The sequence below is a fragment of the Apis laboriosa genome, unplaced genomic scaffold, assembly GCF_014066325.1.
Source record: "Apis laboriosa isolate Shangri-la unplaced genomic scaffold, ASM1406632v1 scaffold41_cov147, whole genome shotgun sequence".
Classification (NCBI taxonomy): domain Eukaryota; kingdom Metazoa; phylum Arthropoda; class Insecta; order Hymenoptera; family Apidae; genus Apis; species Apis laboriosa.
The window spans coordinates 657,368-672,587 of NW_025223220.1; the positions used below are offsets into that span (position 1 = coordinate 657,368).

General features: G+C 23.8%; 4 protein-coding genes across 5 annotated transcripts; 2 read left to right on the top strand and 2 right to left on the bottom strand.

The window, feature by feature from the left end:
- The first annotated feature begins 370 nt into the window (after nt 1-370).
- LOC122716047 (dipeptidyl peptidase 9) lies at nt 371-4,570 on the top strand. Its single transcript, XM_043938745.1, has 10 exons — nt 371-1,105; nt 1,182-1,316; nt 1,398-1,560; nt 1,639-1,880; nt 1,948-2,259; nt 2,336-2,622; nt 2,724-3,052; nt 3,116-3,367; nt 3,449-3,721; nt 3,946-4,570. The coding sequence occupies exons 1-10, from the start codon at nt 936-938 to the stop codon at nt 4,291-4,293; spliced, it is 2,511 nt and encodes an 836-aa protein (XP_043794680.1). The 5' UTR covers nt 371-935; the 3' UTR covers nt 4,294-4,570.
- A 522-nt stretch (nt 4,571-5,092) lies between these two features.
- Nucleotides 5,093-6,079, bottom strand: LOC122716028 (39S ribosomal protein L51, mitochondrial). Its single transcript, XM_043938712.1, has 2 exons — nt 5,920-6,079; nt 5,093-5,625 (listed from the first exon to the last, which is right to left on the bottom strand). The coding sequence occupies exon 2, from the start codon at nt 5,622-5,624 to the stop codon at nt 5,139-5,141; it is 486 nt and encodes a 161-aa protein (XP_043794647.1). The 5' UTR covers nt 5,625; nt 5,920-6,079; the 3' UTR covers nt 5,093-5,138.
- An 814-nt stretch (nt 6,080-6,893) lies between these two features.
- LOC122716010 (prion-like-(Q/N-rich) domain-bearing protein 25) lies at nt 6,894-8,606 on the bottom strand. The gene is made up of 6 exons (XM_043938686.1): nt 8,447-8,606; nt 8,163-8,312; nt 7,492-7,620; nt 7,257-7,400; nt 7,058-7,168; nt 6,894-6,982 (listed from the first exon to the last, which is right to left on the bottom strand). Exons 1-6 carry the CDS (start codon nt 8,511-8,513, stop codon nt 6,927-6,929), a joined length of 657 nt encoding a protein of 218 aa, XP_043794621.1. The 5' UTR covers nt 8,514-8,606; the 3' UTR covers nt 6,894-6,926.
- A 166-nt stretch (nt 8,607-8,772) lies between these two features.
- Nucleotides 8,773-14,808, top strand: LOC122716009 (prion-like-(Q/N-rich) domain-bearing protein 25). Of its 2 annotated transcripts, XM_043938684.1 has the most exons (7): nt 8,773-9,051; nt 11,751-11,909; nt 12,935-13,069; nt 13,149-13,286; nt 13,382-13,654; nt 13,729-13,875; nt 13,957-14,807. In XM_043938684.1, exons 1-7 carry the CDS (start codon nt 8,964-8,966, stop codon nt 14,025-14,027), a joined length of 1,011 nt encoding a protein of 336 aa, XP_043794619.1. In that variant the 5' UTR covers nt 8,773-8,963; the 3' UTR covers nt 14,028-14,807. The 2 variants fall into 2 exon arrangements, with proteins under 2 accessions (XP_043794619.1, XP_043794620.1); XM_043938685.1 differs by lacking the exon at nt 8,773-9,051 and having other exon boundaries at nt 11,772-11,909; nt 12,952-13,069; nt 13,957-14,808.
- Nucleotides 14,809-15,220: the final 412 nt, after the last annotated feature.

Consider the following 15,220-nt stretch of genomic DNA (forward strand, 5'->3'; position numbering starts at 1 on the left):
ATCTTTATATATATATAACCAAAGTTGTACAACTTTGATTATCTTTTACGCAAATAAAAACTAGAAAATTAATGATATGCATAATGAATTAATGTATATGCATAACAATATTTTTTGCAATACTATCTTATTAAAATTTTTAAATTCAATCTTTTATAATACGCATATGGAAAATAACAAACAACAAAATCATTCTTATCTTTTAGTTTTATGTATATAATAATTAATAAAGAAATATTTATTGGATGGATAAACTAACAAATATTATATATTTTCATTAAAACCAACTTCAACATCTTTAATTGATTGTGATAACTATCGAAAAATCCGCATATCCGTTGTGATTGAAAGTGAAGAAAGAAGAATATTTTTTCTGAAGATGAAACAAAAGATTAATGAAGAAAGAAAAATTTAAGAAAAAAAAATAGATTGGTTTTGTTTATTTATTTTTACAATTACTTTCTGTCAAGGTGAAAATGAACATAAATTAATCGAAAGAAAAATTGATCAAAATAGAAAGAGAATCTTAACACTCGTACTCATAACACAGTACAAATAAATTCACGTGTCGTACATGCTAATGAATATCTAGATACTTCTGATTGCCAATAGAAGAATTGTCACATCAATTTGTTGGAAGTGGTTGAAAATTGTTGGCAACCGTTTTAATATAGATTGAGACTTGCGCTAACGAATTCGTAAAATTATTGTCGTGGATTGTCGAGAGAAGGGAGAGACTGTGTTTGGGGAGAAGGTGAAAGTGAAAATCGTTCACGAACATAACCTAAGAATAAGCTGTATGTACAGCTATCACAGATTTTATGGAATTTACGGAGATGCGATATCGTTTTTGAAAAATTCTTTGACATGATCTTTTCAATGTGTTGTCTTCTTGATGAATAACCTATTAAAAACGAAGGTAAGAACGAGAAAATATGGAGGCTTGCAACGAAGTAGGCGACCGGACTCCAACTGACATCGCGGTAATGCAAAGAAGTTGGTCAGAATTGAGAGGTGTTGTCAGTGATCTACGTAGAAAATTGTCCGGAGTATCAGTAGGCTCTGTTCCTGGATCTATAACATTTCGATCTTTACCAGATGGACGGTAAGAAATGCTTCTAAAATAGTAACATAACCTTTACAATTAAAATCTATTTTTTTATAATTTTTTCTTTTTTTAGGACTAGAATATATTTTCTTAGTAGTCCAAGTAATGGATGGGAAACTACTTTACTATTTGTGGATATTGCACATTCAGATCATGCAAATGGTTATCGTCTTCATTGGCAACCAATTATAGAAGCAAATTTTCAAACGTAATACAACTTTTTCCAGAAGAAAATAAACCATTTATTTTTTAAAGATAATAGGATAACAATGCAAAGATTTATTTGTAGTGTATCAAGTACCAAAAGATTATCGAGAGAAGAACAATTATTATGGGAAAGAAAAAGATTAGCCACATGGGGTATTACTAGTTATGAGATTCATCTAGATAGTGGAAAATTGGTTTTTCCAGCTGCAAGCAGTCTTTATCAATGTATAGATACAGGATTTATGGTACTTTTCTTTTTTATTATTATTATTCTTTTTATATATAATTAAGATATTGAAATAATAAATATATTTGTATATTAGGCTGGACCTCTATTTCCATCTGAAATTCGTATGTCAACATCAGGTGCTAAATTATGTCCACAAATTTGCCCATGGAATAATGCATTAATTGCTCATACATGTTCGGGTGATTTGTATTTGTCTCATAGTATCACAGGTTCTTCTGTAAGATTAACACATGCAAGAAAAGGTGGTAAGAGTTTAGTAAATGACCCTCTTACTGCAGGAACTCCTTCTTATGTAATGCAAGAAGAATTTACTAGGTTTGTAATATAATAATAACATATATATTTATATATATAGTTCTCATAATATAATATTTTTATTCAGATATATTGGATATTGGTGGCAACCAAAATCTAATGATGGCATATATAGAATAGTGTATGAAGAAATTGATGAGAGTGATGTGAAGATATTTTGTTTTCCATCAACATCAAATTCTGAAGATATAGATGAATTTAGGTTTCCAAGAGCTGGTACTCCTAATGCAAAAAGTAATCTTAAAATGGTGCAATTTCGTTTAACAGAAACATTACAAATTGTTGACATTGAAATATTAGAACTTCAATATCCATTGCATATTATGTTCCCATGGATGGAATACATGGTAAGAGTGGGATGGACTCCTGATGCACAATAGTAAGTCAGAAATGTTCTGAATTAGCTGTGCATGTTTCAATGTTTACTTCTATAATATAGTTTTATACGAATATAGCATTTGGGTCCAGTTGTTGGATAGAAAGCAACAAAGACTTGAGTTAGTTTTATTATCGATAGATAATTTTTGTGAACCACCGCCTAATGTATACAATTCAGAAAATCATTTCACACCGTCATCGGCGAGTGTTCAAGTTATATATTCTGAACAAAGTTCAATTTGGATCAATGTTAATGATCTCCTTTATTTTTTACCGTCCGACGATCCAACAGAAGTTAAATTTCTTTGGGGCAGTGAAGAATCTGATTTTAGACATTTATATCTCATTACATCTAGCATAGCTGGTAAAATAACAAATAATCTTAATGATTTTTAATTATAATATGTTAACAAAATTAAATAGTAATTTAAATATTAATTTTTATTTTTCTATCCTTTTTCATAGGTTTAAATAACGAAGTAGAAGAACCATTGGATAAAATGGATAGTATTTTTTTGCAACCTCGAGTTACTTCTAAAATCGCTTTGACTCAAGGAGATTGGGAAGTCTTGGGTAAAAAACTGTGGGTAGATGAACTTAATTCTATTGTTTATTTTTGTGGTTTACGTGAGGGTCCACTAGAACAACATGTTTATGCTGTGTCACTTCGTCGCCCACTAGAAATAAGATTACTCACTAGACCGGGTTACAGTCACAATAGTATATATTTTAATAAGGAATGTACAATGCTCGTGACTGTTTATAGTTCCATCAAAACATTACCAACATGTCAAGTACGATTTTTTTAAAAGAATAAATATTAAAAAATTTTTATGGTAATTAATATTTTTTTTTAGGTTTTTAAAATATCACAATCAGATTGGACAGTGGAAAGTATTTCTTTAACTCCTGTAGGTTATTTATTAGAACCATCTCCTCTTGAATCCGAATTATTTGCTCCAGAAATTTATACATATAAAATATCATCTAATGAGACTCTTTATTCAATGATTTTTAAACCACACAATTTTCAAGTTGGGATAAAATATCCTACGATATTGAATGTGTATGGTGGTCCTGAAGTACAATTAGTATCAAATACATTTAAAGTAAATATTTTGAGAAAAATAAATATAGGAAATATAAAATTTTGATTGCTTATCATAATTTAAATTTATTATATATTTCAGGGAATGAGACATTTAAGAATGCATATGTTAGCTGCTCAAGGTTATTGTGTAGTATTAATCGATTCTCGGGGTTCACATCATAGAGGTTTAGTATTTGAAAGTCATTTACAACACCGAATGGGAACTGTTGAATTAGACGATCAAGTTCAAGTGCTAAAATGGTTAGCAGAAACTACTGGTTATATTGATTTAAGTCGCGTAGCTATTCATGGTTGGTCTTATGGAGGATATTTAAGTCTTATGGGTTTAATACAATATCCAGAAATATTTAAGGTATTTTTTCTTTTTTAAAAATTTAATTGAATTTAATTTAATTATTTGTATCTAAACATATTTTTATTTATAAATTTAAATTGTTTATTTAATAACAAATTTCAATTGATATTTTTTTATTTCAATTTTTGTGTTTGTTTTGATCTTTAAAATCAATCATTTAAAAATAACATAATATATTAATATTCTATTTATGTACAAAAATCGAAACATATAATTTTCAGTTAGCTATTGCTGGTGCACCAGTTACTTCTTGGAATTTTTATGATACTGGATATACCGAACGTTATATGGATTTACCACAAAGTAATCCTCATGGATATATGTCTGGTTCAGTTTTGACATATGTGGATAAGTTTCCCGATGAAGAAAATAGATTATTGATTATTCATGGGCTTATAGATGAAAACGTACATTTTTTCCACACAAGTCAATTGATCAATGCTCTTGTAAAATCTGGGAAACCATATCAATTACAAGTTTACCCCAATGAAAGACACAGTCTCAGAAGTCTAGATGCTAGTAAACATTATGAAACTACATTACTGTCATTCTTACAAAATCATTTATAAATTATTTTTATTCAAGAAAATAATTCCAGTAATAAGTGCTGGTTAAAATATTTTAACAATTTAAGTGACTGCCATTACTTTTATGTATATAGATTAAACAAATTAAAAATTAATTTCAATATCCTTATATTCGCGATGGTATTGCCTTATATAAATTTTACGTTCGTATAAAGACTCCATTAAACAGTATTATAATTTTACTACGAGAAGGTTATAATAAAAAATAATTAAAAATTTTACACATCCATAAAAAATAGTATTTTTTTCTGTTTATAGAAATACAAAAAAAAAAGTTTGTAAAAATTAATATCTATAACATTTGGGCATACAGCCATCGCGAAATTTTTTTTTTGCAACTTCTTTAATAAGTGATTGTAAAATTTTAAAAACGATTAAAATTGTAAAATTTATTTTTACTTTTTCAAGAAAATGGACAATACTCGCAATTCTCTGTACATATATACATAAGGATCGTTAGATCTATATTAATTTTTCTAGAATTTTCTTCTAATTGTACTTACATGATATTCATAGTTATCGCCAGAAATATGTCTATCTCGTGACTATCACCATTTTATGCTTAATTGTATATATATAAACAAACACTCTCTCCCAGATTTTTACAATAAGCATTGCAAGAATTTGAGCGAGAAGAGTACATTATTCCGTATTTGCAAATAAATCATATATAACATAAATTGTTTGTCAATAAATAAATTCGTTATTTTATATTTTGTTACAATGTGTATCATTATTATCCAAGGATTTTAATGTTATTAAATAAATAAGAATAGAATACTTGTTTTGTTACAATTATATTTTCTTACAAATCATTTACATGTACGTTATTGTGAACTACTGTAAGTTTTAGTTTTTTTATTTAAGAATTTATACAAATACTTTAGTCTTTTTTTCAATTCTTTCCATTTAGTTGGTCTTGCTATTGGATATATACCATGTTTTAGCATTTTCTGTTTTCTAATTAATATTTGATATTCATTTCCACTTACACCTCTTAGCCAAGAAGGTACATTATATAAAATTTTAGCTGGATGGAGAGTATTAGAACCCAAAATATCTATATAATCATTCTGACCAAACAATGCTCTCTTTTCAGACCAAGCATTCTTTGGTCTATATATTGGCATGGGTAATTTTTTATCATCAGCATGAGGTAACAATCCTTTCATATTTATAGGATCATTATAGCCATAACGTCTTAAGTAAGGACCCTTAGCTATTTTGTCTGCATGATATCGAAATCTTTTAGGTATCACTTGAGGTACCCATGTATTCATAGTTGTATGCATTGTTTTCAAAAACCATGACATGCTAAATTTTTATAATTAATCTTATTAATATATGATAAATGTGTCTTTTTTTTAGAATATTATTTCATATGTATATACATAATTTGTAATAATTAAATTTTTGTATTGAAATTTATATTATTTAAATTACAAAAATAAATGTAATATTAAATTCTTTCAATAAATATTTTTCTTATAAATAAAACTAAATTTTCTAATTATTTATATTATATATTATGAATAGCTAACATAACCTTATTTTCTACATGTTAAATATAATTTTATAAATTTCATATTTTCATACAATAAAATTTACCTTAAACAATATATAAATTGTACGGATGTAAAGTAATATTATTTCAATTTGTTATATGAAATCTTTATCGTATAATAAATTACAGTTTATATTACTTTGTTTTCTATAACCTCAGCAAACTTATGATAAGAATTGAACTTAGATATATAATATTTACTTATATAGTATTATATATATCTAGTATTATAAGAATGTTATAAGTATATATTTAATTAATAATTTATTGCAATTTTAAATAAAAATAAAATATCTAATATTTTTGACAAATTGTTACGCGTTAAAAAATAAAAGAAAAAACTATATTATTGTACTATCCTCATTCGTTTAATTAATCATTTTGAGATTAATTTAAAAATTGAAATATAGAATATATTGATATTAATTTTTAATTATTTTATTATTATTTAATTATTACATAAGATATTATTTAATATTAAAATTTAAATAATAACGAATAAAAAACAAATTAAAGCAAAGAAAAATTAATTGTGCTCTAAAATTTATGGAACCATAAAAAAAATATTATTTGATCGAACAATTAATATTATATTAATAAATATGTAAGAATAATTAGAAATAAATTTGTTGGGAAATAAATAAAAGATTAAAATTAAATAAATCATAAATTGTATCACATTATGCATATAAATTATATATAAATTTGTATTATGCACCGTGTATGATAAATTAATTGAATCGTATGTATTCATAATATTCATTTATATAATATCATTTATAAATTTTTATATATATTTATACGCATATAAACTAAATATTTTCACGCTTTAATGATCCATATTTTATCGCTTTACTATTTGTAAAATTGAAAATTATTTTTTTCTATAGAAATAAAAATTGTTTATTTTAATACAATACTTTTAATTTTAAACTTCACATATAATGTTAATGTTAAAAAGAATATGCAATAATTTAATTTGCTAAATCGAAAAATTCTAATTAAAAAATTAATAAGGTTTATTGAAAAAAAATAAAATTTATTTGATAATTTATATTAAAAGTAGTATAGGTATTACAAGAATTTCAAGAACAGTAATGATAGAACCTAAAAAAAAGAAAAAAGAAATTACCGAAGAAATTCATTGATTTATATTGCAATATACAATTAATTCTTATTAACCTTTGCTACAAGTCCCTTCTTTGCAAACACATTCATTCTTTTTACATTCAAGAATATTAAAAGTATCATATCCCTTACATTCGTAATCCTTCGTACACGTATGATATAAATCTGAAAAAAATATGCGACAATTTATTGAGTTTTTAATACATTTGTAGATTATTCGAAATTGAAAACTGCATTTATTAATTATCCTTACATCGTGTTTGAACACATTTCCCAGTTTCATTCACAAAATGGTATGATGAAATGCATTCGCAACGTTCATTAATGCACATGGCACGACCAAACATATCTTGACATTCATCTGTCCTTTGACAGCGATCACCCACTATCAATGGTCCTAAACATTCATATAAATAATCAATACTTGTACATGTATATATAAATTAATAAAAAATGTAAGATATTTTTTAAGCATATTGATTACTTACTATTGACACAATTTGAAGAATTATTTATATCTAAGATATACGAATCTTTGCAAGCACATACTCCTTGTCTACACGCTGCATTTGCCATCGTACTACATGCAAAATCATTTGTGCAACTTAATCCAGCACCTATCATTCCAAATCAAAAAATAAATTTAATTATTAAAATAATATATATATACATATATGTAATAATATTACATTACTACATATATATGTAGTAATTTATTATTAATTGTAATAATTGTAGTAATTTATCAACTAATAATAATTTATACTAATAAAAAAACTACTGCAAAAAAATAAACAAAGTTAATAAACAAATTATACACAATAAGCATAAGTATAACAATATGTCATAAAATAATGTTTATTATTATTTGATAATAGATAGAATTAAATAAAAATAATAAAAAAAAATATTAATATTAGTAAATTGTAAATTATAAATTATAGATTTATCTTAATTTTATAATTTACTTATAAAGCTTCACTTTTTTCATTAACAATGATTTTATTGTTATATATTGTTAGATAAGAAAATTCATTTATGATGTATTTATGATATATAAAATTTTTTTAACTTTTTTTAACTTGGCAAAATAATATTCAATTATGTAAGGATTCCGATTAAAAATGCTTAAATTAATTAATAGCGAAATAGTACTCACTAGCGATGCACATCGAATTATCTAAAGTTGGGGAAAAATATTGTTCGCACAGGCATGTCTTTTGCGCACGGCAATACGAATTTGGAATGCAATTACGATCTCTCTCGCATTTCTCACCGATTTTCACATTTCCGTATTCCAATGTGTCCTCTAAAAACAAGGAAAAAATAAAAAATAAAATATAGAGCAAAAAACGATTCAATTCGATTATGCCTCTTGACTGATTTTGAATCTATGAACACTCTGAAAAATATCGATGATACTTTGATACTTGCGATACTCACGTTCTAAGCCCAAAAGTAATTGGAAGCTCGCAAAAAGTAAGAAAAATTTGAAAATTTGATCGTTCATTTCTATTATTCGTACTGAATAAGAAACTGTATTATATTAAAAAGCTCGCAATAAACGCCCTTCTTATGGTGATAATCGTTATCTTTTCACTTATCTATGATATATCTATCTAACCGAATGAATCAGAGATAGGAACAAACTAAACTGTTCTTATATTTCATTATATTTTTATTTCTTTATATTTATTTTATTCTTTATATTTCATTTTTTTCATTAAAATGAAAGATAGGAAAAATAGAAAAAGATCGCTTACCGATTCAAATGCTGAAGTTACGAGTAGATGCGATCGGAGCGGTGTCGGTAGTAACTGGAAAGAAAATCAGGTTGGTGGGAGAATATGGTTAATTGCAGTTCTACACGGCTTCGCGTTCGTCAGTCGTGTGCTATTGATGCTCGATTGCGAACCGATACTTCTGTTTGCAAGTGAATCTCTATTATACTAGAATTTCAATGATGTTTTATCTCGGATATATGAAGAAACATATGTTGCTTCTTGTGATCGTTTCTATGATTCATCGATCGGTAACTGATCAATTGGGTAAGCTTTGATTTTACATTTAAAAATTTTATTTTGAATTTGAAATTCAAATAATTATTGAAATTATTATTGAATTAATGAAATATTTAAATTATTTTAACATTTTTCTATATAATATAAATATTCAAATGTATACGTTTACTTTGAATATCTTATTATAATAACATTATTTTTATATTATATGAATATGCATAAAGTTATTATCCTTTTTTTTTTTAAATATCTTTTAATTGTCAATATTATCTTATAATTATAATAATATTGATATGCATGTAAACAATATTAACAATTAAAATTATAATTATATATTTTATCTTCGAGTTACATTGGTTCTTAAATTTGTTTCTTTTTATATTTAATGTATTATTTTTATTTTTATTTATTTATTTTGAAATGATTAATTTATTTTTAAATTATTTAATTTATCGGCGTAATTAATGATGTACTTTAGAATCTTTATTATAGAATCTTAGAATCTTTATTAGAATCTTTATTATTTATATAAAATTGTTATAAATATAATTTATATAACTTATATATACTTATAAATATATATAAAAATAATATATTTTATTTATAAATATATATAAATATTTAAAAATATAAATAAATTTTTTAGAATTTTTTTTTTATAATGTAGATATATGAAAGACTCACCAAATTAAACAATTCTAATCGGAATAATGTATCATTGCATAGTTAAAAACATGAAATGATTAATTTTTATGATCTAAATATATTTCATTTAAAAATAACATTTTAACTGAAATTTATTTGCACGTTCATAACTGTCAATATAACTTTAATCTGTATTAATGTTATTCAACACTGTAATGTTCTTCCATCGAACAAATTATTCGTTGACAATATACCTCATAATTAATTTGCAATTAATTCGTACAGTAGTAGTTATATTATTACCAGTATTGTATAAATAAAATATGTTATATTCTTGAATTCTTCTATGATTACGCGCATTATTTTATGAATGTTATAATGCTCACTTTTGCAGTGAATCAAGCAGTAATCATGAACATTATGAGAGATACGCGAGACACAATGCTCTTGAAATATAATTAAACAAGCATCAACTGATGAAAATTAATTTAAGCAAGATTCGTATCCTTCATTCTTGCAAAGTACATACAACATTTTAAATATCTTTTCAAAAGATTTTATTTTGTATAATATATTTTTATCCGTATTAGTTATTTTTAAAACATTACATCAATGAAAAAACTTCGAGAAACTGAAAGTCCAGTAAAATTTAATAAATTGATTTAACGTCACTTCGTTCGAAGTAACCGACATGTCAATATGATGCTATTGCTTCAGAAGAATATATACATTTCTGTTCTCATTGCTTGTATACAAACGTTGGTAGGCTACGCTTCAAAATAAAATCGACCTCTTCACGATATTGAAGCAGTGTCAATCGAATGATAATTCTTAAAAATGTTCATTGCAAAAGCGAATTTTATTGTAATCTCAATTTCTTAATATTTATTAAGAATATTTTTTTTTGTATTTTAGCCTTATTATATTTTCTTATTATTTTAATTTTTTTTTGATAAATAAAAAGTTTTTAATTAATATATAATGATATATTAATTATAATTGTTTAATGTTATTCTCAATGGAAAGTCATAATTGTGTTGACTTAAATGTAACAGGATTAGAAAATACAAAAAAAAAAAAAATTAAACATTGTTCTATATTTCATTTTTATGTGAAATTCTATACATTTATTTGTTAAGATATACTTTAATAATAATAATATTTAATAATAAAACTTTAATAATATTTTATTCGTTTAATCGACATCGAAAATTGAACAATCTTCTAATTACAATTATATGATTAATTTAACTTTTTTATCATAATGAATATTTATATTGATCAACATATACATATTCTTTATTAAATTCGAATTTACAATCAGATTTTATATAATTGATTTTATTATTTAATATTTATTAAGTAATTATTAAATAATTATATTTTTGTCAAAGTAATATAGATACAACATAGGATAAATTTAATTTATATTTAATGTATTATATTAATAATGTATTATATTTGAATGAAATGTATTATATAGTTAAATAATATATTTCAAGAAATCAATGTTATGCTTCGAGATAATTTGATATACTTTAGATAAACTTAAATAACAATACAGCATGTTATATTTATAACCACTCATGAGAATGAATCGTATGATGATGGTCACACGATATAGGAATTCAAAACTAAAATCGATAATAAGATTACTCCATGTAGCTTTCGAAGATTTGCGAAGCTTTTTTTTCTTTTGATCTAAGGATAATAAAACTGATGATTGATTTTATTAAAAAAAAGATTTTTAAAGTTGCGAGTTTGTTAAAAGTTTTCAGATTTTCATCCTTACTTTAATAATATTTAAACGAATAAACAATTATTAGAAAATAATCATTTTTTTTATAATTATATTATTATAATTATATTATAATTATATTATATTATATTTTTTTTATAAGTATGGGATTATATTATACAAATTAATGATAAATATTCAATTGTATAATTAAAATAAATTTATTATATAGTTTAATTCAATATGAATAGAAATATAATATTATATGATAAAAATTAAACAACATTTTATAAATTAATATTATCGAAGTTCAAAGAAACTAGAAACAATTTTTTTCTTACAGATCCACCAATCCCTTGTAAAGAAGATCATAATTGCATTGAATTCTCAAATAGTTTAAAAAATGCATTTTGTCATAATGGACATTGCGTATGTAAGACGGATAAAGAAATTAAAAACTGTTCCAGTGCGGATATCTTACATAATAGAAATCGAAGCGCAGGTACAATTATATTTTCTTTTTTTCTTTTTTTTTTTTTTTAATATATATTGAATATTTGTATGTAATTAAATATATTGAATTCATATGATTGCATTAGATGTAAAAGAAATTTTAATGCTAAAATTAAAGAGAAAAAAAATACTTAAATTATTTAATTTTAAATAGATAAATTTTTTTTAATACTTGACATAATTTTTTAATATTTTTCTTATTTTTTTAATATTTTATACTTATTTTATTTTTTTATATTTATATAAAAAATTTAGAGGAAAATATATAAATCATTTATAAAGAAAAAAATGATGAAAATTTCTGAAATTCCTTAATAAAAATAGTTATTTATTTCACATTTGACAAATTATTTTTTGGTATAAATAAACAAATAATAAAATAAATTTTGGATATGTTTAATTTTCTATAGTATTAAAAAATATAAATATATAAAATATTATAAAATATTAAATTATATTTATAATTTTTATATTATATTATAAAAGTTTCTTCAAATTTTTTCAATAAATTTTGTTATATATTTGAAGTATTCAAAAATATATATTTACAGTTATTATAATAATAATTTTTATGAAGTTTTTAATTATTTATAGATATGAATAATAAAAATATATTATCCTGCTTTGACATATATGTTAAAGTAGTATGAAACTATATCATTTCATTGAATGATCCATTATTTCAAAAAAATAATTATGAATTTAACATATTATATGTAAAAATTTAATAAATTGATGTTCATTCTTGATGAAAATATTATATTTATGACTTTGTATTATATATATATATTATACAAAATTATATACTAGTCATTAATATTTATTACATATAATATTTCAATCTAATAATTAAATATTTCTCTTAGTTTCAATATTTTTCATATTGAAGTTTCAAAATTTATCAAAATTTAACATATAGTAATATAATTTCGACAGTTCTGAAATTGTCCTTCTATTCAATGTATAATTTACACATTAGATGAATTTCCTAGAATACTAATACATTTTTTTTAGGAGCTCCGATTTTTCAGATTTGCAAAATCGATAAAGATTGTACAATTAATAACTCTTTTTGCAACACGACGATAATGCAATGCGAATGCCAAAAAAATTATATTTTATCAAGTAACAAGAAAATATGCCTTAAAAGTAAGAATAAATTTCATTCATCAATATGATTTTAATTTTGATATTGAATCTTCGATCATTGATTTATTTTTTCATTTAGAGGTCGAAGGATTGGATTTTCCTTGTATAGAGAGTAGACAATGCTTAACATTCCTACCAAATACGACATGTCAAAATAACCAATGTAGTTGTATATCTGGATATCATTATGTGCAAAATGCTTGTTACGAAATGATTGGTAAGACAAAACTCTTTTTTCGATTCGAGAAAATATTAATTAAAAATTAGATTAAAAATAATTGTATAATCTACGTAATTGCAAAATATTCACAGATATTGGAAAACCATGTCGCCAATCGGAAGAATGTATTCACGTTAACGGTGCTGCATGCACTAATAGAGGAGTGTGTGATTGTATAAAAGAAACTGTGATCAATGAAAATCGACAAAAATGTTTACCGGTTGCGAGGGATATCTTGGATATTTGCGTGGAAGATATACAATGCAGTAAAACTTTCTCTGATTCACTATGCATTGATGGATTGTGTCGATGTCAAAATCAATATCACTTTGAATCCGAAATAAAGCAATGTTATTTCAATAAAAGTAAGTATTCAATTTTTCAAACTTCACTTTTTCCTTTGTTATATATATACTTGATAGATGGCGTTGTTTTACAGAACTTGGTGAAACTTGCGCGAATACGTACGAATGTTACCAAAATGAAGAAAATGAGAATGTGACACGTAAAGTAGTAAGGTGCATGGAAAATGTGTGTGTATGTATTGAAGATTATGTGAGACAGGACAATAAATGTGTAAACGAAGGTAAATTGAAATAAATATATCTGTTTTATCATTCTATATTTTAGTAATATTCTATATTTTTATTATGTTCACATTTTCTAGGAACACGGTTTGATATTCTACCTATTTTGCTCATAATGATCGTATCTATCGTACTATTTAGACAAAACTAGACGAAACGTTGAATCTTGCTCGGCAAAGATACATATATGCGAGCAGTTTTGATCTACATCTTCTCGATGACATAATTGAAACACGACGCGAGATTCAGCACAGAAAGTGAAAAAAGTAGGAGAGCAGTGTGGCATTGGATGACACTACGACTACATAGAATTGCGCACCGAGTGCATCGAGAGAATAGGTTGGGTGCACCGAACCGTTTAAAGACTTCCTGCGCTGTGCATGCAATTAACACGCTCAGACTGCGCTACTGCGCGATTCATTCTCGCGACCGCTTCTATACTTATCTTGCAAACTGTGCCAAAGAAACAGATATGTTTGTTAACGAATACCAATCGAATAATCATTCCATATTTTATCATTTGCGTTGATATGATTATAAAAAAATGATCTTTTAGGAGCTAAATCTAATTAATTAATTTATAAAAAATTAAACATTAAATGTTTACTTTTGCAAAGTTTGAAATTAATTAGTTTAGCTTCTGAGTGATTCGTTAATGTGAAGTGAAATGTCGTTTAATATTTATATAAATGCATGTGTCAACAATATATTGTGATCCTTTGGAATCTCATTACAGTCAGCTTGAATTTTTTTATAAGATAAAGCAACAGTATTTTATTTTTTTTTATACGACTAGTATTTATAAATATTTCTTGATAGATGAATATCTAGAAATTAAACGTTTAATTTTATTTAAATTAAAGACAGCATTTTATGAACCTATAGTCTGTTATTTTATAGGAAATAGGTAAAAAATACTTTATTTTTTTAGAAATAAGCGAATATATAAGTACTTAATCGTTGATATATATTCGGTTCATTTTGTATTTTCTATCTTTGATATTATTGTGTATTTAAAATAAGAAATTACATTATTTTATTATTATTATTATTTTTTTTTAATTAAATAAATTAAATATATATTAATTTAAGTTGTATTTTGTTAGATATTATCGAGCAAATATAATAAGTAAAATAATAAATTTTATCTAATTTGCATTTTTAAGTAAAAATTTTGATATAATTAAATTATGATAAAATTATAATAAAATAAAGTCAATAAATCTTTTTAATAATAAGGTTTTTTTGCGTAATATAATTAAATATTGTAAATTTTGTAAATTAAAGATTTTAGGTTAATTAATAATATTTAAAATAAAAAAAAAGAAAAAAAATTTAATCTTA

Excerpts from the sequence above, each read along its gene's own strand:
- LOC122716047 (XM_043938745.1), top strand. The coding sequence starts at position 936 with ATGGAGGCTTGCAACGAAGTAGGCGACCGGACTCCAACTGACATCGCG. Across the intron at positions 2,260-2,335 it reads TGGACTCCTGATGCACAATA|CATTTGGGTCCAGTTGTTGG; the intron begins GTAAGTCAGAAA and ends ATACGAATATAG. Across the intron at positions 2,623-2,723 it reads CATTACATCTAGCATAGCTG|GTTTAAATAACGAAGTAGAA; the intron begins GTAAAATAACAA and ends CCTTTTTCATAG.
- LOC122716028 (XM_043938712.1), bottom strand. The coding sequence starts at position 5,624 with ATGTCATGGTTTTTGAAAACAATGCATACAACTATGAATACATGGGTA.
- LOC122716010 (XM_043938686.1), bottom strand. The coding sequence starts at position 8,513 with ATGAACGATCAAATTTTCAAATTTTTCTTACTTTTTGCGAGCTTCCAA. Across the intron at positions 7,621-8,162 it reads TAATTCGATGTGCATCGCTA|GTGCTGGATTAAGTTGCACA; the intron begins GTGAGTACTATT and ends TTGGAATGATAG. Across the intron at positions 7,169-7,256 it reads GAAATGTGTTCAAACACGAT|ATTTATATCATACGTGTACG; the intron begins GTAAGGATAATT and ends TATTTTTTTCAG.
- LOC122716009 (XM_043938684.1), top strand. The coding sequence starts at position 8,964 with ATGATGTTTTATCTCGGATATATGAAGAAACATATGTTGCTTCTTGTG. Across the intron at positions 9,052-11,750 it reads ATCGGTAACTGATCAATTGG|ATCCACCAATCCCTTGTAAA; the intron begins GTAAGCTTTGAT and ends TTTTTCTTACAG. Across the intron at positions 13,070-13,148 it reads CAAGAAAATATGCCTTAAAA|AGGTCGAAGGATTGGATTTT; the intron begins GTAAGAATAAAT and ends TTTTTCATTTAG.